Genomic DNA, 25,775 nt, shown 5'->3' on the forward strand with positions numbered 1-25,775 from the left:
AAATCTTTTAAAGTTGCAAGCTGTATGAAATTAGATACTTATACTGTTACCTTTTAGAAAAAGGTGTTGCTTCTGGAGTATTAATGACAGTTTCATAATATCCTAGCATCCTCAATGACCAGGGACTGGGAAATAAGCTGTCAGGCATTTGTTTCTGGAAGTTCTCTGTGATAACCCCAATTTTCAGTTATTAATCTGCAGCTCCGCTACAGTGTACAGTGATGCTTACTGATGAAAATCCTTAATATTTTCTTCTGGCTTGATGTGTAGTAGTTTCCACACATTTGCCTAACAAGCAAAACATCCCTGGTTCAGTTCTAGGAGGAGACGCAAATCCCTTGCAGGTTGAAACAAGGAGGGCGTCTGGTGTTAAATTCCCAAATCAAACATGTGAGGCTACCTGCTGTGGTGACCCCTTGTGAATAAGGGATCAGCTGAGAGTAGTTCTGCTCACTGACAAAAATCCCACTTTACATGCACTGGCAAAGCCTGCATCATAAATACTCTCGTGGCTCACTCTGCTCATGTCATTTATCAAACACACCCTCGCAATTTGGTAGTCAATTTAACCTGCAGACTTTCTCATCTCTGCCTCTGACACGTCAGTGCTGCTCTCCACCACCTGCATCCACCTGGAGGCTGAGAAGAGATATTTGTTTATTACTCTCCAGTTTTATACGTAACAAATTTGCATGGACTTCAGAGCCTGAAGCTGTATCCACACACATCGCACATCGCTTTGGTCACTAGTGGACATTTTAGGCTCTGGTTGCCTAGGTAACTCAAATGTATTTACTCATCTGTTGTATAACAATTACCTGTATCCTGTTCTTTAATTGGTAGCCACCTCAATCTCTCCCTCGAAATTGAGAAACCTTTATCCTGAGACCCACTTGCTTCATGTTGTCAGTGTTTTTTTTTTATAATACTTAGTTGTTTGAAGCCCAGTCAGATTTCACAAATGGACATTTTGGTCTTTGTTTTGATCATTTCAGCCTGATTTATCGAACGGCTCTGGACAAATACACAACAAGCTTCTCAGTTTTTTGGTTTGTGAGGACTCTAGCCCATATGAGTGGTTTCATGAAGGAGTCACAATGGCAACATAATTTAATAACTACTCATGCCCACAAGCATTTTGGCTCATATTGATGCTGTTTTATTACATCGGCACTCTGTAACATCTCATTTTCACCAGTGAATCCCCAGTGTGATAGGGGCATAGATTCAACAAGGCATTCACAGCTTTTAGTCCATGTTGACATGACAGCATCACACAGTGCACATTTGTTTGCTGCACGTCCATAATGTGAATCTAACATTCTATCACATCCCTATGGTGCTTTATTGGACTGATATCTGATGACTGTGGAGGCAATTTGGGTAGAGTGAAGTCATTGTCATGTTCAAGAATCCAGTTTGGGAGGATTTGAGCTTTGAGATATGGCTCGTTATCCTGCTTGAAGTGGCTATCAGAAAATGGGTACCATGTGGTCATAAAGGGATGGACATGATCAGCAACAATACTCAGATAAGCGGTGGGGTTTAAACTACGCTGAGTGGGTACCATGGGGCCCCCACATCACTACACTACCACTGACAGCCTGTTGATAGAAGGCAGGATTGATCCATGTTTTCATGTTTACACCAAACTCTGAGCCTACCATCCAAATGGTGCAGCCAAAATTGAGACTCATTAGTCAGACAACCAGGATGAAAAGCTGTGTCAATTTCCCGTTCCTAGCTGACTGGAGTGGTACCCAGTGTGGTCTTCTGCTGCTGTCGCTCATTTGGCTCAAAGTTCGACCTGTTGTACATTCAGAGATTCTCTTCTGCATAGCTTCGTTATAACAGGTTGTTGTTTAAGTTATTGTCTTCCTCCTTTCCATCCACTTCCACGCAGTCTGATTATTCTCTTCTGTAGGGATGGGTATCGAAACCCGGTTCTTGTTGAGAACCGGTTCCCACTGTTTCAATTCCTTGGAATTGTTTGCCATTTTTGCAAACAATTCCCTTATCGATTCCAGTCGCCCCGAATGACGTCACCACGTTGCGGAGCGTCATTTACCTGGCCGCAAACGCTCAAAAGTTTGATTATACTTTACGAGAACAACAGGGCAACTTGCAAAGTAGATATTTCATTAAGGGAGGAAACACTACGAATATGCAAAAGCATTTACTCACAAAACACACGATAACTTTAAATGAATGTCGTGTTTTTAATTCCGCTCCAGACTCGTGAATCTCAACCGAGCAGCGGCGGTAACGTTTGCACGTCCTCTCCCGTTAATGCGCCAGGTAAATAATCAACTAACAGTGCATATTATGTTAGCGCGATCTGCCTTATTACAAAACCTGCTATTACTGTGCATTTAGGTGACCATGATGAGAGAGACAGACAGAGTCTGGCTCAGATGCTGGCAGTTCTCGCTGCAGTCTACAGGTAGCGTCTCCTTTCAGGCCAGGATAGACAAATGTCACCGAGCAGTGACTAAGTTTGTGGTAAAAGGTTTGCACCCATTTGCCACAGCAGATGCCCCCGATTTTCAGTAAGTGAATGTGTTTAATTGTAGGCAGGGACATTACTGGATATTCTTGTGTAATTGCTACAGAATGATTTATGTTATACTTTGTTATTGCTACAGAAGAATATTGATTTTATTATTTTACATTTACAAATTTTTTTCCTGGGGACCCTGTGACACCCATTGAAGAGCCGTAGGCTGGATCTCTTAAGATCTCACTGCTGGGTTTGTAAGTAGGGCTGCCACGATTTGTCGACTAGTCACGATTACGTCGACTATCAAAATCGTCGACGACTGATTTAATAGTCGACGTGTCGTTTGAAGCTTTGTAAGATCGCAAAAGACGCAGGAATAATAGCAGGATTTAAGAGTGTAATAACGGACTGAAACAGAAGATGGCAGCACAGCATGTACAAGGATGCCAGCTGCCGTTAAACCCCGAAGAAGAAGAAGCAGCTGTGTCCCAGAATTCATAGCGCGGCCCAGCTTAGTTTCCAACAATGGCGGTAGCTAGTTAGTTTTAATATTACTCTTATTATTCTTTCTGGGTCACAAAATAAACGTTTAACATATTTTCAGGCGAGAATGTAGCTGTGTAAACCTCAAATATCTGCTCAGTTTATCAGGACACCACATATTTTCAAAAGCGCTCCGTTACCCACTAGCTCGATAGCTAGCCGGGGGCTAGGTCACTAGCGCCGTGAGAACACCGGACTCCCGGCAAATTGTTTTCAAACCCACCGCCGTCTTTCGCGACTCAGGTTAAATATATATGAGTCACTTAGATAAATTAAAAATGTTATTGTTTGGCTTTTTTTTAGTATTTTATTTGTTCCTGAGTAAATCGGTTTGTCTGAGATTAAAGTTATAGTTTTTACACAGCTGAATAAACGTCAAGCAGACAGCTGATTATCAGAAGTGTGAGATGCTGGAGAATATACTCCGGTGTCCTGTTATATTTTAGATAGCAAGGAGTTTATTAAACTTTACCGAAACAATCTGCAAATTTCATTAAAATTGAATAAACTATCATCTTGTCTTTATTTTTAGTTAGCACCTTAAAAGCTTAAAGCTGTAAGCTAATGATAGTTATATAAGAGCAGATGCTGCTGGTGCAATAAGCTGTAGTTTTATGTCCAGTGGATGATGATCTGATTAGTCGACTAATCGCATAAATAATCGGTGACTAGTCGACTATCAAAATAATCGTTTGTGGCAGCCCTATTTGTAAGGCCATGTTACTCCTAAATTTTTATCTTGTTCAAAGAGAAGATATAAAACAAAGTTCTAAGCTAATCGAACTTAGTGTTCTCCTTTTTAAAAAATAAGAATCGATAAGAGAATCGATAAAGAATCGAATCGTTAAACAGAATCGAAAATGGAATCGGAATCGTGAAAATCTTATCAATACCCATCCCTACTCTTCTGACATCTTACATTGCCCAGAGAACTGCTGCTCACTGGATATTTTCTCTTTTTCAGACCATTCTCCATAAAGAGATGGTTGTGCAGGAAAATCCTAGTAGATCAGCTGCCTGTACAGTGTAATTCAAATGACACCACTTCCAGGTATATGTTGCCGTTTTGACGCAAGCTTACAGTAATTCGTTGCTGTCTGAATTGTTCACATGGTGTGTTTACAACATAGTTATTTTTGTTTGCAGAAGGAAATCCTGGCTCTAAAGACTACCACTGACAGAAAAATATCCAAATGTGAAATGCTGCTATTTTCTGGGCGTTACCTTTGATATTTGATAGACAGGTTATTAGGCTAATTAGCTACCAGTGTCGGTTACAGCTGCAAAAGTGCGTCTTGATGACGTTAGTGTTCAGCATTACAAGGACTGTTGCAGGGTAGAGGGGCTTGTAAAGCTAATTTGTATGCTGTGGGGATTTCAGCTGTGACAGCATTCAAAACAAACACGGTAAACAAGTTTCTACTGCAAGAGGTGAGTTTTACAAATTCTGTGTTTGAGGTGATGCTGTAATTGTTACTTTTTAAGGTTATTGTTAGCTACTATAATCTTGTTGATTATTTAGCTATCAGTGAAATGCAATCCTTTTTTGCCATCAGTGCGGTGTTCAGCTAAATTCAGTATACGTAATGCGCTCTGACAGCATTCAGAGTAACCTTTCCATTTGTCAGATTAAGAGTGTTAATGTTGTCTTTGTGTATTTCAGTTTAAGTTCTTTAAGCTGTTCTGACAGAAACATGCAGTTCATTTCTGTGTGATTCCTCTGCTGCTTTGACATTGCCGTGGTTTAATAGAAAAATTTACAGTTTATCTTTTCAAGCTTTTGCAGAAAATCCAAATGATACCTGGATAGAGATTTAAGGAGAAACTCTTCCTGCGTCCCGCATGGACAGCAGTGTAGCTCATTGATTTCTGATACACAACAATAGGGTCATGGGTTTTTACCCATCTAGGGCACACTTTCTTGTGTTTTTCCCTGGAGTTACAGTTTCTCTCATCATCTAAAATGATTTTTTGGTGCTGCCTATCTTAACCCTATCTGAAGAGTTTCATTTCAGAGTTGAATTGTTCTAGGAGGTGTGGAGGATGAATTTTAAACAAATGTATTCTGTTATCTTCTCTGTGTGCAGCTCCTTTACAGATAGATGAGCTGTTATTATTGTAATTATTGTAGCATATGTGTACGCTGCTTAAAAAATTAAAGGAACACTTTGAAATCATCAATCTCAATGTGAAAAAAGTCAGGCTCAATATCCATCTTGATATGGACTGAGTGAGGTGTTAGAAACTAGGATAACATATTCTTTGATGAAAGAACTAAATTGATAGACAACCAGAAAATCAAAGAGAGGGAAAAAAAGACTTTTGCTAGAATTTCATTGCAGGAACTTAAAATGGTACTCAGTAGTTAGTGTGTTCCCTGTGTTTGAATGAATGCCTGACAATGTCGGGGCCTGCTCCTAATCAGACAACAGATGGGATATGGGATTTTCTACCTGATACTTAATGGCCTGGGTTCCAATTTCCAGCGTCGAGTTTGTGCGTCACTCCATGGATTTGCCTCCCCAAACCATCATTGATCCGCCATCAAACCGGTCATGCTGAGTGATGTTACACGCATTATAATGTTCTCCAGACATTTTCACGTCTGTCACATGTTGTGGTATTCTGGAATTCTACAGCAAATTCCAGTTGGGATTCACAATGCCAGACAGCAAGCACCGGATAGCTCCCTCAGGCCAACCTCAAGAAGTTTATTTTTGATTGTTTGGTCAAAGACATTCACACCAGTGGCCTGCTGAAGGTTCATTTTGTAGCTCTAGCAGTGCACAGCCGGTACCCACTCGGGGTGTGAGGAAGTTCTTTTTCAGTTTCTTAAATAGGACGTGCAAGAGAACATTTGAGGGGTTGCACCAAGGAGCAGTACATATAAAACAAATAAAGATTTTTATTTATTTATTTTTTAATACCGATGGGCCAACTGACCAGCTAATGTTTAATGTTCTCGGTCTGGTCAGCTTTGCGTATGTCTAATTATGCACCAGTCCATTTCATGCATCTGTGATGCATGCCCCACAGTGGCGCAGACAAAAATTCTGACAACCACACACTAACATGTTGTCAGCAAGGAAGCTCTTTGCTGTGAGTAAGTCCAAAGTAAACACTGAGAGGACCACCATGAAAATGTTTATAACAACAAATCTAATCAGAAAGTTAAATCACCCTCACTCAGCTGAACCTGAATTTTTTATAGAAACAAATAAAGGTTAAGTGGCTTAAGCTAGAGCCAGCAGCCTTGGTATGAGCAAAGGATCAAAAGCATTTATGAGGAAAATTAGGGAGATGAATGAAAAATGAGTAAAGGGTTGGTGTCCTATTGTCTCGTCACAAACATAAATAAAATAATCAAAATAACTGACATTTGTTTTGTTATCTAAATCTGTTGCACCTTCTTCTGTTTAGGTAGATAGAAAATGTCAAGTAAAGGTGGGCAACCTGTTTTCAGAGAATTATTTGTTCCTCCTTCCAGCAGCAAAATATACTATATTCAGTTGTTTATGTAAGAGGAGAAACCTGTAACTTACTAAGGTTTGGAGGAAATTGTAAAGTTTATTAATTTCATTTCATTAAAATAAGAAAAAAATAATTAGCATTGAATAAAAGTTGATTTTGGTGTCATTTATAAATCTCGGAAAGAAAATTGGAAGCTGCAAAAATCAGTACTTTGCAATGTAGTTGACCGATGCCAATGGGTGCAACTCTAATTTGCAACTTTAAATCATGTAAAGCTACTCTAATAGTCCAAGAATAAAAAATATTTAGCAGGAAAAAAGCAATAACACCCCCTTTAAAGCCTCTGCTATTAACTCCTGGTTAACCCTACCCTAGACATGAATGCACCAGCTGACATCCCTTTGACTGCTGCTCTAAAATGATCCTCACTCTAATCTGTCCTGGCATCTTTTAATGGCTTTTGATTTTTAATCTTATTAATTCTTAATTATTTCTCATCATGGGCCCACTTAGGTCTGAGCTGTCACGTTGGCAAACTACAGCATATTAATTAAATACTATAATTGATCAGTTAAGTTTTAACGAGTGGAAGAGTCAAGCAAGAATAAATATGAGTGCTCTAAGGAGGTACCTGCGGCCCAGATCTCAATGTTGAAGTGAATGTTTTTACACGACTGCATTAATTTCTGTACTGTATGTTGACTGGTAAGATGGCACATAGAAAATTAAAATCTTGTTTGCAGTGTTACGTTGACCTGGCCTTGGCATACTGCTGTCTCTAGCTGTTTCCATGTGGTCTTGTATTCCCTTGAGTGGATTATATAACCCCATTAGAGACTTTGCTGTTTCTCTGCCTGTGTAATTTACAGTTTTACACTCTTTACTCCCATTTTGCTGCCTTGTCTCTTTCATCACCTGCCGCACCTGTGAAACACTACAGAGCCCTGGGAAGCTCTTATCAATGTCTGCCATTTCCCACAGGAGTTGGTAATGAATGTGGGAACTTGAGCCAGTTGAAATGGAGCGTCTTCCCATGGGGAGGGCTTAAGTTTTAATTAGCAAAGTTAATAGGGCAGAATGGGATCAACACAGTGAAAGACAGAGATGCAAAGGAAGAGTCTTTCATTGTGCCTAATGAGACTCCTGAATTGCGTTGATGTAGCCAAAGAAAAAGGTTTATTTGAAGGCAGCAGCACACGTCTTCACCCTTTTGTAGTAGAATCAAAAGCCTTATACAAACCAAAGGTAATCTCTCTCAGGATGGTGGCTTTTATGCTTGCGTAGCTCTCCCTTTGGAGAGTGTGAACTTGAATTAATCTGAATTAAATCTACCTTAATTTCAGATGATTACTCACTTGAGCTCCACCACAGCCAGTGCTATCAATTAGATAACCTGTTTAAGCTAGATTGTATTACACTGTGACCTATGTTGCCAACACTCATTACTACGGTTCAGAGTGGGCAAGGGACCAGCATCAGTTACATAAGAGCTGTTTTTCAGCTGATGGCTATGTTCCCTGCTTTTAATGATTTATAACCTACTAGTGAGCATTCGTGCAGCTTCACCTGTGTGTTGCTGAGCAAGGACAGCCTCGAGTTCTTCAACATCTCTAACCTCTTAATGGCAGTTCTGTCCTTGTTTGATTCCTACCTGCATATAGAAGTAAGCAGAAAACTTTTAAAGTGAAGTTTGCCACTAGAAGTCCAATAAGAGGAAGCAATAGGAGACCAATTCAGTGATACTAGCAGCAAGAGGCTGATATCCCTTAATTTGAAAAGAATGAAAGGCGTGTTGAAGAATTTGAGAGAATTTGTGATGGTGCAGGGCAAGAAAAGGGTTTGTTAGGTGGGTGAAATTGTAGCTAAGGGCATTGGGAGATACTATCAAGAAGGAAGCTGAGATTGTGTGTGGATGAGTGTTTGTTATCTTAAATCGCAAGGTGGAAGTCTTTCTCTGAGCCCTATGAAATGCCTTCAAATTATTCCAAAAAGCACTAAAAACATTTACATGTGATCGCAAGCATACATTACAGTATAATCCAACATAACGTCAGAATGCAGCATTTTTGACATGACTCCTCATACTCTTTTTTTCCTACCCAATCTCTCTCTGTTTTTTTAGGGTTGTGGTTGTAAATCAGCAGGGGCCTCACCATGGAGCAGGAGAAGAATGATGGGATAAACAAAGACACAGTCCTTCCACTTCCAATTCAGCAGAATAGACCCGCTGTAAGAACTGCCTGCATGTCTCTCTCCCACTGTCATCTCCCACTTACTCCACGGGCACTAATCTCAAAAGCTTTGTTCTTCACAATCACGAGAGAACATGCGTGGCCCCTTGTGTTTAATTCTGTTTGATGTGCCAAATCAGTGGATGTGATGCATCAGTGAGTCATACATGCCCGTCAACAAATGAATATAATTTTTAAAGGAATACTGACGTTATGGTAAATATGCCTATGTATTTCATTGCACCGAAATGAGGACGTCTATACTGTAGCATTTTCACATCTGACTTTGTGTGTTAGGTATTCAGCTCTAGGCGATTAGCGTAGATCGGCATAAAGACTGAGAGGAAGAGGAAATCATTAACAAGCATTCAAAAAGGATTTAAACTTCGTAGTATGTATTATCTGTACAGAGAAATTAAAAGCAGTGGTTTGAAAAGGATACATTTAGTCGCAGTATTTGCTACTAATTTGTTCCCTATAGATTTCCAGAAATGCAGATTTCTGCAGGTGTCATTTTGAATGTTTTTAAGTCACAAAAAATATATATCTAATATAATCTATATTTGGTATGACCATATTTACTCTTCAACAAAGCCTGAACTTTCTTAGGCAAGCTCTCTTGTAATTTCTTCAAGTAGTCTTCAGGAATAATTCTCCGGGCTTCTCGAAGAACATCCAAAGCTCTTTTTTTGGATGCTGGCTGCCTTTTGTTCCTGTCTGTATAAAGATGATCGCACACTTCTTTAATAATGTCGAGATTTGGGCCTTGGAGAGGCCAATCCATGACTGATAGTTTGTGTTTTTCTATCTAGGTATGCTTTTACTGCATTGGCATTTTGTTTGGGATCATTGTCATATTAGAAAGAAAGAAAAGCTGTTGCCAATCAGAGTGGCAGGGTGAAATGTAAAATTATCTCAGAAAGTCAAGAGTTTTTCACAGTGCTCTGTCGTGCATCCTTTGACTTTGTGGATATGAATGTTGCTATTGAAATGAAAACAATACTTTTATAATATTTTTATAAGGTGTTTTTAGGATTCTGGGCGCATAAATGCTACAAATGGGTCATTTTAGCGCATTGGTTGGTGGTTGCCAGGCAACACAATGACGTCAAACTATCTGATCTTGATATAACCCTTCAGGGGCCTAAGATGTACCTGTGTGCCAGCTCCTAGCTGTGTAGGTGGACTTGGCGGGCCAACTCAGACAGATTTCATGTTGCATAGTAAGAGTTTGGGGTTTTCTGCTAAAGACGAAGTAAGCAAGCAGGACTGTTGCGTAGCTCAAACAAATCATGAGTTTAGCTCTCCTCAAGTCTTACAGATCTTTTAAAATTTAAATTTTACAATTTTGACAACAAGTAATGAGCTGCCAAGGTGAACAGCAAAGGCGAGTCGGGCTCTTGGCGCTGAAATATCTCTATGGCTCTAAATCAGTAGTGTCCAACATCAGCCCGCCAAAGACGACAATCTGGCCCACTGAACAGCTACTGAAAACGCGAAATAGCTTTTAGACTTTTAGCTGTATTTTTAAAAGCTGATAAAGCAGAATCTATGCAGGATACAGATGACCAGGGTTAGAATCTGTTCTGGTCTTGGATGCATTTTGCTGGCATGATTTTATTCCCTAAGAGCCCCTGAGAAAGTAAAGAAAATATTTTGGGATGATCAAATCAGTACTCACCTTAATCTAAAAAACTGTTGTGGAAGAGCAGAAGTTCTTTCAAGTTAGCATGCAGATCTAACCCAAAGTCACTGGAAAAATGCAGCTGCAGTTTTTGTTACACAGCGGAGTGACAGAAAATACTGAGCTGTTTCACACACTTTTTGCCTCATAAATATCTTTGTATAACTTCCTTAAATAGGTAAACAACAGTCTAATGTTTTCATTTTTGTGAGTTGATTTTTAAGTTTTCAGGATATAATAATGCACAACTAGAGAAAATTCCCTCTGATATGTAGAAGCCGAATAAACTTTTTTTTTTGCCCTCCTTATTGCGTGACTCTAACTGATGGTACATTGAAAGATTTTGTTTTGAAAGCATCACTACTTTAATTATTTCTATTCCCTGTCGAGTTTCCAAACACCACAGCTTATGAATGCAAAGCTTTGTGGCAGCTGAATAGCTCTGTGATCAGACTTCACAGCAGCATCTCAATGCACCACCAGGAGGGATTCATAGATCACCCCATGATTTTAAAACTCCATTAAAACTCACAAAAGTACAACAAAATTAAGTGACTCTAATCAAATCCAACGCACACGTGTTCCTTTTATGTAGCTTTTACTATATTGAGCAAGTTTCAAGGCCTTGAAACTTTCAGCAAAACTGAAATGAGCTAAAACTTTAAAGTGATGTCATGCCCAATAAGTCCACTCACATGCATTAAAAAACAAAATTCCTCACCAGGAAAGTGGTGATCACATAGCACAAGCCGTGCCAGCACAATGTAAAATCCCCTTCCTGTCTGGATCCGGGGCTTTCATTCATCTCTTGTTATGTACAACACTCTTAGCAGAAGAACAGAACTACAAAATAATAATCCAGGAAATTAATGACATATCATGGGCATCAGATCCAGATCGAAGCATTTCTACCTTCTCCTTGGAATGAGCAGACATAAGTGCGTAACTCTGGTCATCGAGCTGGGCCAGCTTATTTACACACAGGTTTAGCCTGATAATCCGCATGCCTCTCATTTTTTTGGTCTACCTCTTTTCTTTGTACTTTTCCCCTGAACGAGTATGGCCCTTTAAGTTATTGATAGTTCGATCCAAACTTTCATGATCATAAGGTTTTGTCTTTAAATTGACCTTATCTACCAGTCAGCTGCTCTCTTTTCTGGAATCCATCATCATTCAACTTGGAGAAAGTGTCATTGATCTTAGGAGATTGATTAGATCTTTTTTTCCCAAAGCCAGGCGATCACTCTGAATCCTGATCAACACAACACATCGACCATGATAATCAGTCGGTTGGCGTGTTTTATCGTACTGTACTGCAAATATTTGAACACCTGACCAGCAGTCAGCTTGCTCGGGGAGGCCTGAAGTGTGGTTGATTAGTATACAGTACACAGCCTGGCTTGTTGAGCGCATGAGCTGTTTGTTTGATTTGCACAGGGAGCGTCTGATACAGGGGCTCACATGGGAACTGTATTAATATTTACTGCACTGCTAGTAATGGCGTGCCGATATGAATTCAGAGTTAAACCAATCAAAGAGACAGAAAAAATTTCACAAGCTCAAAAGACATCAGGGTGCAACAAATTAAAGTCAAATAAGATAAGAAACATTAGTTTTAGCTTTATGTACGTAATAACATGGCAGTTGAGTGTTATTTCAAAAAGTGGATGTGGTTGTGGTTTTTCTGCATGTGACATCCTGTTTGTGTTGTGTCTGTTTTGTGTTTCTTCCCAGCTGTCATGTGGATTAAAGATCAGGAAAATGATGAAAACTGTGCCTCCTTGTTTGGGGAAGTTCAGGCCAGTTGTGGGCCAGTGCTGCCACCAGTGCACCCCAGACAGTCTGGTGAGTGTGCAGAGTAATTATGGATCTCTTTCACTGAGTAAAAAAGCTGACTTTATATGGCACGCAAAGGTTGTGAGTATAAAGATCCTCTTGTAGCTATCCCCATTCACATAGTGTCCTTCAGCTATAGCCTTTTTTTATACAGTAAATTGGATTGTGCCCCACACAGCCCATTCGTGGTTGATGTTGACATTCAGGTCATCTATCTTTATCTGTTTTTGTCATTGCTTAGAGCAAGAAGCTTGGACAAAACTATTCCCTTGGTTTCCACAACCTGCTGAGTGTCAATGAGACACAAACCAGGTAGTATGAGAATCCACCGCATTCGGGCAAAGCCACACAAATTTATTTGGTCCCAGCGCTCTCACTCATGCTCATTTCTTTGAATTGTATGCAGGTATCGAGGCTGGCTGGTGCGGAGGGTGTGCTGTGCCCTGTTTGTGAGTGGGTGCAAGGTTTACGGCAGTCCTGTTAGCGGCAGGCTTGAGCGAGTCTGTCAGAGTCACAGGTACCTGAGGAGAAAGAGAGGGAGGATGACAGGAGTAGAGATGCTGGAGGAGAGTAAATAAATGATAGGCAGAGATACAGAAAATGAAACGGGTTCCTGCAGTTCTGCAGAGAGAGAATGAGAAAGGACTAGTGGAGATAAGACAAAGACATGCAAAGAACAGAAAAGTAAGGCTATCTCAGTCTATAAAGAGTGAACGAAGAAAGATGGGATAACTTGAGGAGAGGTTTCAATCTCTGTCACTGTTCCTCAGTTTGAAGCTGTTGTTGTCCCTCCTCCTGTGTAATTGAGTTTAACCTTTATGTAACCTCCACACTCAGGGATGGTGTTGTTGTCTTACTGGAAGGCTGGTGTTTGTCTAAGTGTAGCACAAATGAAGCTTTGTTCCGTATTAACCCTGCTGTCCTGTGACCATGTGTTTCAGGGTGAAGAAGGCGCTCACAGCAGAGCACAAAGCACCTGAGGGGGGAGACGGCCACGGGCAGCTAGATTGTCTCTCACCATTCCTCCCCCTCATTAACACCTGCATCTCCTCTGGCGTCTTAAGGTTTGTTTATGTGTGCATGAGTCGATTGGGGGGAAAAAAAAGCTAGGTTCAAAGATGGTTGTTTGTGTGTGTTTACTAATACATCACATTTGCATATTGATTCAGAGCTGTGCTGTGAGACCTTTCATTTAGAAATAACGAGTGAGATGTATCATATCGGTGTGCCTGAAGCAAAAATGGAGTTGCAGTCTGCAGCGATTTCTTTTAATGATTTTTTTTAATCTTTTGATGCAGAAAAGATGAGCCTTTTGATGATATAACGATTCTAAAAGATTTTCACATCTTAATTTATGAGAAATTCCTATTTTATTCTCATTCATTCGCTGCTACTCCATAATGGCTAAGGAGTTAATTTTATGTATTTTCAACATTAAAGCAACATTGCTTTTCTAAAATGTAATTTAGGTCTATACGACTGCTTATCCATATGCATTGTTGCTATGCGAGTTGCTCAGTTTTAGAGATATTGCCTTTTCTTGAATATAACAGAACTAGGTGGCATCTTTTTTGTGATGCTCAAAGTGCCAAAAGATACTTTTTTAAAAAAAAAAAAACTCAGCAGTGACAGCTGTTTTTTCAAATGTCATGGCCAGGTTACAAAAAATAAAGTGCAAAATTGTGCAGTTTCATGGAAGATTTTTTTCTTTTGTCCTCTCTCCATCTGCCAACTAAAAGATGCGTGCGGCGTCTTTTATTTGGAGGACATGATCGTTACTGACTTTTTTTCACAAGCCTCTCATCATGGGTAGATGCTCATTTTCTTCTGCGCAGTGATACAGTAAACGGGCGTAATTTGGTATAAAGAAAATAGTTCCTGCATGAAACTTTCTCTATTTTCATGAACGTGATGTTGATGCTGAGTTTTCAAATGTTTCCCCAAGTAACAAAATAGATTAATTGAGATTTATTCCCATTGTAATCAAGAGAAGCAGTATAAGAGAGAGACTGCATTTCAACAAATCCTGAATGGAAATCTAGGATTTGTTGGGCTTTGGAGAATTCTGTAATGGCAAAAATTATTTTTTTTTTGTTCCTGCCCTCAAAGAGCCAGTCAAGAGCCGGGCAGGAAACTGAATTATTGCTGTTTCTGAATTTCTGCCCACACACAGTAAAAATACACCACAGTTTTAACTTTGGTTGTGCTGTATACGTACTTGTTTTTGACCCATTCTGTGGCCAATAACCTTCTCTTTTGCAGTAAATGTATAAGATCTGGATTTTTTTTTTCTTTTAACTTTTTTAAAAATGACGTTATCGTGAAAGTTAAACCTGCTTGAAGACCAGTTGGTATCATCCAGATAAGCTGCGGGCAACTGCAGTGACCAAAACGATCATACGTTGAAACCAAGCACACCATTGTTTTTCTTGTGACATTACCAATAAGTTTGATGTGTCACATTTCCTATTGGAAAAACAAAAGTTGTATCCAAGATGGCCGACTTCTAAATGGCCGCCATGGTCACCACCCATCTTGAAGAGTTTGCCCCCTCACATATACTAATGTGCCACAAACAGGACTTTAATATCACCAACCATTCCCATTTTATTACGGTGTATCCATATAAATGGCCCACCCTGTATTACTGGCGAGTGACAAGACTTGCCTGTAGAAGGACTTTGATGGAAGGCAGACATGTCCACAGCTAATATCTCCAAAACTGGGCATTCCAAAATAAAATGACAAAAAAAAAGAGCCATCTAAAAAATATCAGGTCAACTGTCCCTTTAAAGCCTCGACAACACCAAAGCCACCCATCAACTGATCCTGCCAACAAGTATCATTTGTGCACTCAAGGTCTTTAAAGCTTTTTCTCATTTTCATTGAGGGTTTATTCTGTCCAAAAACTATTAAAAACACATTAATGAGCCATTTGCTGAATGTTTTTTAATGACAATGAACATTAACAATGTTGCATCAATTGAACTTAGACCGTCCTTGTGCTTTGTAGGTTTACTGTGGATCAGTGTTGAAGAATAGTCCCCAACAAGCATGGAGAAATTAATTAAAAAGCCTCTTTTAAAGTGACGTGGCCATTCATGAGTCACTTTTACATCTTTCATTACATAGATGGACTGAATAAGTGAAAAATGTTAAGAGCTTAACTCACACATTGTTGGCTTTAGTGTTTTTGCAGTATTAGTTGGCGATACCCAAAAACGCACAGCTGTGGTTGCTATGACGAACAGGCCAATCACAGGCTCTTATGAATATTAATTAGCAACAAAATAGCCCAAGATAATTGCCAGATTCATTAAAAAAAATTCATTTCAGTAATTATGTTTATTTATGTTTGTTTTTTTTTAAACCAGCAGAAAAAGCAGAATTTGAGGCTCAGGGTTTCGGATTTCTGTCTTACAAGAATGTTCTACATTTTTGTACACAGGATTGTTTTAAGAATTTTTACTGGAAAAAATTGGAATAGTCAGCTGTCAGTGGAGATATGTAGATATCACAAATTCCTACTTCTTTTTGGTCACTCGGGGGAAGAACAATAGGCTTTCCAAACCCTAAATTGTGTTGAAGAGACAAACAGAAATGCTTATGTGCTACTGTAAGACAGCTCAAAGCTTCTTGTGTGACTGCTTACAGATGAATGCCTTTCTAGCTGTCAATCATCATGCTCTTCAAGATGACTGACAGCTGTTTGAGACACAAACTTGTCCACAGCTAGTGGACAGCGTGTTTTTGATCTCTGCACTAAGTTGTATTTAAATTGAAATTGGATGTTATGACTCTATCATCTCTTGGGACCATGTTTCTGTAGCCTCAGATAGTGTCAGAAATTCTTCAAATGTCTAGTGAAATGAAGTGGAAACTTTATTTTGTTTCTAAAGAAACTTTTTGACTGTCTTGAAGTTTAAGAAATCTCTTCAAAATTCAATTTCTCCTCGCTTCCTCAGTCTCCCTCATTTATAGACTTTGTCTCTATCTACATCTGTCATCCTCTCACACTTGCTGTTTTATTGCTTACTGATTCACTTCTTTCCTATGTCATCATTTTTTTTATCTCCATCCTTTTCCCCCACTTTCTCTTGCCCCCACCTGTCTCATTTACATAACATCACATTTAACACTGTCCTTTCCTCCCGTTTTGTGCTAAACTGTTTCCTAAATTATATTATTGGTGATTATTTCTCTTGGCTTCATTTGTCTATTACGGCCTTGTGTGCATCTCTTGTCATTAACTTTTTCATCTCTTCTTTCTATACATCCCTCCACCCACTATCCTCTTTTGACTAGATTCGTGTGCTGGGCGATGCTGAAGATGTTTGCTTCTGTGTTCGGCAGCATTCAAGTTAACCTCAACCATCTGTCGGCTTTACACAGAGCCTCACAAGAGGTACAAATTTCTATAAATGCACACACACCTTTGTAGATTAAATATCTGCTATGCTGAAGGGTGTCTCTTGCTGCAAAAAATGGAAAGTACACTGTGTGTTTGCACAGTGTTGATACTGGGAGGTTTTGGCTTCACATTAGGCTGTGCTCTGACATCTATTGAGATGGTAAACAAGCTGCCGCCCCATTTGTAAACACATCTACTCCAAAAGATTTCAAGGTAAACAGAAATGTGAGAATATATTCGGTAAGGTGAAGTAAACAGATCTAATTGTCTGGAATCTTTTGAAAGTTGAGGTTTCTCCTGCTTGCCTTTTTATGTGGAATTATTTTCTTTTTCTCCTAACAAACTTCACACTTCACAATTACATGGTTGACTAAATAAACAGACGTAAATAACTCTGAATCAGGCTTAAAATGGGCATGAATGATTTCAGTGAGCGAGGTCTTCAGCTTTGTTATCGCTGAAATGTTGTGTGTGTCTAAAGTTGTTTTCACAGATAAACTCTGGAAAACGTCAGTACATTCAGGATGTTGTGTGAAGTTGTGCTTTCTCACATGTTGCACGCGGCAGTGCATGTGAAAACAGCTTCCGCTAACAGAAAACCTCAAATTCTTATGATTTCTAATGGTTTTCAAATACTCTGCTGTGAAATTAAGTTAATGTGACTTTTAAAAGTAAAAGTCGCACATCTAGTCCTGATGAATAAAATACTCAACTTGGAAAGTGTTTCTGAAATACAATAAGTAATTCACTGTGACATAACGGCAGTCAGTGGAAAACAAAAAATCTTCAATCCAGTGAGGACGGATTCAACAAAGATCAAAGTTCACAATTTAAATCACACGCTGATGCGCGGCTCAGCTGGCTGGAGTGTTCACACACATCTTCAACCTTTCCCTCTCTCTGTCTGTAGTCCCAGCCTGCTTCAAAATGGCCACCATCGTCCCTGTACCCAAATCCTCCACCATCTCCTCATTGAACGACTGGCGACCTGTAGCCCTGACCCCCATCGTAAGCAAATGCTTCGAGAAGCTGGTCAGGGACTTCATCTGCTCTGCACTACCCGACTCACTGGACCCTCTACAGTTTGCATACCGCCACAACAGGTCCACTGATGATGCCATAGCCCTGACACTACATACTGCCCTGTCACACCTGGAGAAGAGAGACACGTATGTGAGAATGCTGTTTGTAGATTACAGCTCAGCATTCAATACCATCGTTCCCTCGAAGCTGGACAGGAAACTGCAGGATCTAGGACTGAGCAGCTCCCTCTGCAGCTGGATCCTTAGCTTCCTGTCTGACAGACGCCAGGTGGTCAGACTGGGCAGCATCACCTCATCCCCCATCACACTGAACACTGGTGCTCCACAGGGGTGTGTACTGAGCCCTCTCCTGTACTCACTCTACACCTACGACTGCACAGCCACTAACAGCTCCAACATCATTGTGAAGTTTGCGGACGACACTACAGTGGTGGGTCTTATCACCAACGGTGATGAGACGGCTTACAGGGAGGAGGTCAGCGCCCTGACCCACTGGTGTCAAGACAACCATCTCACCCTCAACGTCGCAAAGACAAAGGAGTTGATAGTGGACTTCCGGAGGTGCAGAGAAGTACACACCCCCATCACCATCAACGGCGCTGCTGTGGAGAGAGTGAGCAGCTTCCGGTTCCTTGGTGTACATCTGGCTGAGGATCTTACGTGGTCAGTACACACAAACAAAACAGTGAAGAAGGCGCAGCAGCGCCTCTTCTTTCTCAGGAGACTGAAAAGATTCGGCATGAGCCCCCGCATCCTCAGGACCTTCTATCACTGTGCCATTGAGAGCATCCTCACTGGATGCATCACCACCTGGTATGGCAACAGCACCGCCTACAACTGCAAAGCTCTCCAGAGAGTAGTGCGGTGCTCTGAACGGATAATTGGAGGTGAGCTTCCCTCCCTCCAAGACATCTACAGGAAGCGCTGCCTGAGGAAAGCGGGGAGGATCATCAAGGACTCCAGTCACCCCAGCCATAAACTGTTCAGACTGCTTCCATCAGGAAGGAGGTTCTGCAGCATCCGGTCCCGTACCAGCAGACTGAGAGACAGCTTCTTCCATCAGGCCATCAGACTGCTGAACACGTCATAGACACCTCAGCTTCACTACTGGAACTTCAACATTATGCACTCCACACTGTATATAAATGCCACTTGTTTTGCACATATTCAACTCTGTATATTTTATATATTTTTTTATTATTATTATTATTATTATTATTATTATTATTATTTTATTTTTATTTTTTTTACTATTTAATTTGTAAAAATGTGTATACACACACACACACACACACACACACACACACACACACGTAGGAAAATATTTAGTATACACATCCAGAAATGCATACACTATTATATATTGTACATATATTTATTAGTTTCAGGTTGGCCATTCTTGTATTTTGCTCGTTTGTGTTGTTGTGTTTGCACATCTCTGTTGCTTGTGGGGCTCGCACACAAGAATTTCACTCGCATGTGCTGTGCCAGTGTGCCTGCACATGTGATGTGACAATAAAAGTGATTTGATTTGATTTGATGTGACTTGCATCTTCAGATGGCTCAGTTAGTTTTTTGACACCCATGTGTCTGTATGCACATTAGGGTGGGTGTAGCTCAGGAGTAAGGTCGGTGGTTCGATCCCTGGCTGCTCCAGCCTGCATGCCAAATATTCTTGGGCAAGATACTAACACCAAGTTCCTCTCTGATGCGTCCATCAAAGTATTAATGTGTGTGAATGTTAGATAGGAAGCATTTAAGCATAGAGAAAAGAAGTGCTTGTGTGAATAGGTCTTAATGGGTGAATGAGGTGTGTTGTATAAAGTTCTTTGAGTGCTCCGGGAGAGCAGAAAAGTGCTATATAAGAATCAGTCCATTAAATCCAACAACATCTGGACTTCTCCTGATAAGACAGCAGATGTTGTTCTGGGGATTTCTTCCCAGATTTGGATCTGAATAGCCTATGGTGCTATTTCTGTGCCAGAGCTTCTCAACTGGATTCAGGTATGAAGAGCCTGAGAACCCCTCAGTAGTATGAGTGCTTTTGTCATTCAAGCACTAACTACACCATTTGTCCAAGGGCATTGTGTTGCAGCAGGAGGAGCTGCACGAGCATGAAGTGGAAGTGGCTCTGAGATTTTCATAATTTCATCTTGGTACTATTGGCTGACACCTGGAGGTTTGTGTGACCCTCCAAAGATAATACCATCCCAGACCATCACTGACCCATTGCCAAACCAGTCTTGCTGAATGATATATTGCAGGCAGCTTAACATTGTCTTTTGGTCAGTTTGGTCAGAAACATGCTCATAAGTAACCCACTGGAGATGATTTTTTTCAGGGCTGCAGTGATATTTTTCTTGTACCTGTGTCCTGGTATCTCCTTCACACTCTACAGACTGATGTTGGGAGACACAGTAAACCACATTGGATGTACCATTACTGAGGAGCTCAACTACCTGTGACACCTAATTGGTTTGCAGGTAGAAGTAGTGACAAGGAGACCAGTGAAAAGCAAAACTAGAGAAAAATTAGACAGCAGCAATAAGACGAGCCCCCCCTCCCTTTCTGAGGGTTGCCTTGTCATTGCCTCTCCAGTGGAGGTGAAATGGATTCAGATTTGTGTTTATGACTTTGTATTAAACAGTGATGATCAAGTGTTTCTTTAATATTTTTGAGCAGTGTAATTGTCAGGATATATCGAGGGTTATCTCTGGAGGGACTGTGTACAAAATCAATTTAAATCTTGTTTAGTCCCATTGTCTAAATCTTTACCAATTTATTCATCCATAAATTGTTTCATGACAAACCTGAAAATCTCTCATTTTCTGCGTTATTGAGGCAAGTTGGGTTACAGCGTGACCTCACTGAACCGTTTGAACCACTGCATACTGGCTGTAGTTACAACCAAATTCATATAAAATAATTTCATGTGTAACCCAGTTATTGTGTCTTTCACTATATTAAAAAAGCAAATAAAAAAGAATAACATATCTTTTATCATGAGTTTATGAAGACTACCAATGCTCAGGCTGCTTATGTGTTTTAATTCTTTTATTGCAAAGCGCTTTTTGCTGTAGCGACAATATCGCATGCACAGAAGTGCCATCGTGTTTTATCTCTCTGCTTTGACTTCACTTGATATATAATTGAGTTTGCGATAGTAGCTCTTCATTTCCATGTCCATAATGGAAAAAATCACTAATGCTACTCGAAAGATAAGGGACCACAAAGCAAATAATAGAGCTGTTGTTGACACTGGGAAAAAAACAAAGTTGCGCTGTCAACTTCTACAATCAATCCAGCCATTCAGGCATACTCACCACCTATACTTGAACTGTGGCTGCATCTTTAAATACTTGAATGTTGACCTCACACATTTTTCACTGTGTCTTTGCTAGTTTTAAAACATAAAATAAATTTTTCTTCATTCCTTCCTGTTTCCTTTGTGTGGCTTGATCAAAAGCAGATTTAATCTAAGGTCACGGATTCGCTCCTTAATCTGTGCGTCACCTCTGCACAATCCGTGTTTGTTTGATGTAATGAATTACAATGTGAGGAATTTTGTTTATCAGAAGCTGCTTCTGTTCTCTAATTCAGGGATCTCTGCTGGTTTATGTGTACGTGCGTCAGAGCGCCGTGGACTGCGCTCTCATCCCTCTCGTGCTCTTCTATCACAGCCTCAGAGTCCCGTACACTGTTTGTCCTCTCCAAATTAAGAACGCCTCCCTAAGGTACATTCATACACACAAACTAAATAGGGTGCTGTGTTTATCACTTTTATTCACGCTACTATTTTTGAGCTGGGCAGTTTTATTTCAAACAGTGAAAATGTGCATGAATGACTTTATGCACATTTTCTTTGATTAAACTAGTGTTTGAGTTATGCTATGCTTTGTTTATCCTGCAGATCCATCCTGCAGAAAGTAGGTGTAGTCCTCCTGCCACCCTCTGCACCTACTGAGGACGATGCTGAGATGGACACGTTGTACCAGTCTGTCATGACTGCTGTAAGTTAGAAATAAGAAGGGTTAGTATATAAGAGTTCCTAGGTCTGGTGATTTTCATACTTTATTTTAAGGAAAAGAAATTGGTCCTTATATCAGACATCAAACTTCCGCTTGACTGCTTTAACAAGCAATTGCAGTGGTTCTGAGAGGCTTTATTTAAGTTAAATGGAAACATCAGGACATTAACAGGCACAAGCTGTGCCACACATGAGCTGGCATAGTGTTAAAGTAAACAGATGCAAACCTCATTCTAGCACATAAAAAAGGGAGATACTGACATTTGTGTTCCCTAAATGTCATAGCAGACCATGAAATAGCTGCTGAGATTTTTAATTTTCTACCCATTTTTTTCTAACTTGGGCAAATATTGCCTGTTTGTAGTCTAACCCAGTGTAATTAAAGGGGACCTTTTTTGCTCTTTTCCAGCTCCATATGTTTTATTCTTAGACTCAACTGGAGAAGATCTGTATGATTTACAGCTGAGTCTTATTTATCTTACGATGGGTATTGATACATCTCCTCTGGTGATTGAAACAAGTTGTCCACCCTTCACCCTTTAAATCAGCTTTCTTCTGTGTCGCTATATTAAGAATTTTCCCTCTCTTTGATGTCATACAGATCCGAGAGTGGTATGAACTGTCTGAACCTGAGCATTTAGAGCACTCTAAAGTTTGAGCTTTTGGCTCACACTGATCACATTATTTGAAACTTTGTTCATGTTTGATACGAGAATCCATCAGTGTAACAGCATATTCACTTAGTGGCAACTTGAAAGGATCAGATGTTGGGTACCCTGTGGTCATAAAGGGATTGACATGGTCAGCATTTACACAGTGACAAATTGGTCCTAAAGGACACAAAGTTTGTTAACAATATCCCCCACGTCATTACACCATCACCATCATCCTGAACTGTTGATAGCAGGGAGGATGGATCCATTCCTTTGTGCTCTTTACACCAAATTCTGACCCAACCGCAGCAGAAATCAGAACTCATCAGATCACGCAGTGTTTTTCCAATCTTCTATTGCCCAATTTTGGCTGAGAATTATTCCTGTTCTTAGCTGACAGAATTCTTCTGTAGCACATCTGCTTGGAGCTTTGACGTGTTGTGCTTTCAGTAATCTTCCATTGTATCATAATGTATCATGTAGACATGGCCAGGATCATCTCGGCTATGTCTACATGCCTAAATGCATTGATTTGCTAGCATGCGACTGGTTGATATAGATAATTGCATTAAAAAGCAGTTGAACAGTTATACCTAATAAATTGACCAGTCAGTGTGAATTTAAACAGATTCTGTTTAGGTTACTTCTGCAGCACACCAGCATCAGGACAGTTTACCACTTGGGTCACAATATGCAAATGTCCAGTTTTATGGGCAACTACTAATTGAGGTTAGAGGCACAAATTTTTCTGTGCCACAAGTCATAAAAAAGTTCTCCTGGTACAAATTCCTCATTAGTGCTGTATGTGAAAGTTAAAATGGCACACTGAGCCCTGAATTCGAAATCATGTTGCTAATGCATTTTGATGAAAAATAAATCCTAGATAGCAGGTAATTATATAAAATTAGAAGGTAAACAAAAATTCCCATCTTTGTAATTTTGCTGCTTAGTGTATGTGCATTCATTTAAATTCATACTCACAGACACGCAGGGACTTTTCATTGCACTACATGGCGGATTGTTATCACAGTCAGCTCCCCAATCAGAATGCAGCCTGCCACCCTACCATCTCATCCTACTTTCCATTCATTCTCAGAATTACAAAGTAGCTTCAGTCTTTGCTAAAGATATTGCAGCTCTGGAAGTTGGCTAGAGTGACAAAGCCATAAGAACGAGGGTGGGGAAATATGAAGAGCATTGGTAGTTTAAATCAGGAGCTTGACAGGTCGGTTATCTGGGAGATATTCGTGGTGTGTATTGTTTTCTCCCACATCTTGCATCTTTTATGGTTTCCTCAAGTGCCTGTCTAAGGGCCTCAGTTATTTTATTTTTTTACCAGTAATCATCAGCATCTATTTATTCTTAATATCTGTTTATATCTAAGGAGCCAGCCGCTTTGTGATCTGTATCAGTTTACCTAAAGCCACATTTCATTTAAAGGCGCTACTGTCTTTACTAAGATCAATATTGTGTTATACAGTTCAATAAAACAGCTCAGTCTGACGTCGGTATACAGAGACTATAGCTAAAGTGAAACATAAACAGCCTGTTTATGAATTGATGCTGTGAGATGTTTTATTACTTTGTTTGTTTTCAGTTGCGCTTCAAGTGAGAAAGCATATTTGTTTTGCGTGAGAAGGCAGGCTTGTTTATTGCTTGTATTTCAGTGTTAATAGACCTTTATTGTTTATTGAGTGTAGGCCTGTTTAGCTGCTGTTCAATGGTAATTGAATTTCTGTTGTCTGTAAGGGGGAAACAGGATTTGGGGTGAGGGAAGTATCTCTGAATGTCATTAAGTGTCCCCCACAGTCCCGCTTTATCTCTGCTCTTTATCCTGCCTGCTTCCTGCATTTTGACTTGACTTTCCTCCACATTCTGCCTCTGGACTTTTTTTTTAATGTTTCCTCCATCTTCTGGTTTGCATTATTGCTTATGTGTCTTTTCAAAATGCATTGTAGGCGTTTATGTTAATTGTTCTCTGACTCCCAGGATTTTTCACACCTCTGTCTTTGCCATCTTTCTCTCCTCAGCTGGTACGTGAGCTGCTACATGAGGGCCAGGCAATAAGTATTGGTGTGTCAGAGAGGTCTGGCCTGGGTGGCCAGTGGCTGGCTCGCATCAGGCAGCTCATCAAAGAGGGATCTGTCCCCGACGTCAGTCTGGTCCCCGTGGGCATCTCGTACGATTGTGTACCCAAGACCTACATTCAGGTGGATGTGTGTAAACAAACACTTGCAAGCGCACGCACACACTTAATAGGATCCATCTGTAACTGTTCTGTCCTCAGGAACAAGTGAACAGGTTTGCTTTAGTGCTTTGTTTTCAAACTGCAAAAAGGAGAAAGAACATGAGGCAGAAATACTGCATATGGTGAAAGGAACAGGTGCTTGTCAGTGTTATAAAAACAACAGGAAATTAGTTATTGCAGTCTGTGCCATTTTTTTTGGCTCACTTATCAACACGACAAACAGTTGGAGCGACAGCAGTTACTTTGACATACAGCTCATGGAGGCGATCAACATGCAAACACTTTTTAAGATACAACTGAGTGAATGTGAACACAAAGACCTTTCACACACAGATACAGTGTCACTACATCGGAGAAAAAAATAATGCTTTAATAGTGTGATGACTGTATGGATTTACCTAAAATTCACTTTATTTTGTACAGTGTTAACTTGGTTCCGTTATTACATCCAAGCATAGCTGTATGTATGTTTACTTTGAAAACAGGAACTGCTAATAGATAATAAGCAGACACGGGCAAGTTCACTCAAATGTAAGCAAATACAGCCTAAACCCCCAAGAACCCCCAAAATAGCTGTAGTTAGAAAAATAGGAAAAGAGAATTGTCTACTCAAACAGAAGAAAGACAAAGAATATTGAGTCCATTAAAAATAAGATTTTGTAGTTACAGTCCTGTGATCAGGATATCTGTGTTGTGTGTTGACGGCACAAGTTTCTCAGATTTTTGTCTAAAGAGGTGCTCACAGAATGAAACTTGTGGTCTCGAGAAAAAACCCAAAGTTGTCAGTGATGACTCTCCAACTTCGAGAGCTTTCACAACTTTGCTCTCTAATTTCTCACTGGGCAGCTTGGGTCGTTGAGTTGAGGTTTGCATTTTATTTTTTTTCAAGGCAGCTGTGATGATTATTAGTCTCCATTAATAACGCCCTTTGTTATCTGCACTTTGAGATGATACCGGAGAGTGGGTGTTGCTTTTGGTTAATTGCAATAATAAGGTCCTTGCCCCATCATTTCTGCTCTGTCATTCACACACTGTAGACACACAGTGCTGTACACACAGTTCCTGTACTCCTAAGCACACTATGAGGGCGGCTGTTTATCTTAGTACTCGTTATAGATCCTGCTCATT

At 40.1% G+C, this 25,775-nt stretch overlaps 1 protein-coding gene across 10 annotated transcripts in view; it reads left to right on the forward strand.

Annotated features, from left to right (window-relative positions):
• Window positions 1-25,775, forward strand: part of gpat2 (glycerol-3-phosphate acyltransferase 2, mitochondrial) — a 182,260-nt gene that overhangs the window by 131,263 nt on the left and 25,222 nt on the right. For 8 of the 10 annotated variants that reach the window (XM_085475885.1, XM_085475884.1, XM_085475887.1 and 5 more), the window contains 9 exons: window positions 8,637-8,743; window positions 12,164-12,274; window positions 12,507-12,577; window positions 12,672-12,782; window positions 13,207-13,329; window positions 16,571-16,670; window positions 21,320-21,453; window positions 21,630-21,729; window positions 24,430-24,615. In XM_085475885.1, coding sequence (XP_085332011.1) covers window positions 8,669-8,743; window positions 12,164-12,274; window positions 12,507-12,577; window positions 12,672-12,782; window positions 13,207-13,329; window positions 16,571-16,670; window positions 21,320-21,453; window positions 21,630-21,729; window positions 24,430-24,615 — 1,011 coding nt within the window. In that variant the 5' untranslated portion in view covers window positions 8,637-8,668. The remainder of the gene's footprint in view (window positions 1-8,636; window positions 8,744-12,163; window positions 12,275-12,506; window positions 12,578-12,671; window positions 12,783-13,206; window positions 13,330-16,570; window positions 16,671-21,319; window positions 21,454-21,629; window positions 21,730-24,429; window positions 24,616-25,775) is intronic. The other 2 variants (XM_085475893.1, XM_085475894.1) reach the window with 2 other exon arrangements.

The sequence above is a fragment of the Copadichromis virginalis genome, linkage group LG12, assembly GCF_057382275.1.
Source record: "Copadichromis virginalis isolate Kocher_CV1m ecotype Utaka linkage group LG12, C_Virginalis_male_GT1.1, whole genome shotgun sequence".
Taxonomy (NCBI): Eukaryota; Metazoa; Chordata; class Actinopteri; order Cichliformes; family Cichlidae; genus Copadichromis; species Copadichromis virginalis.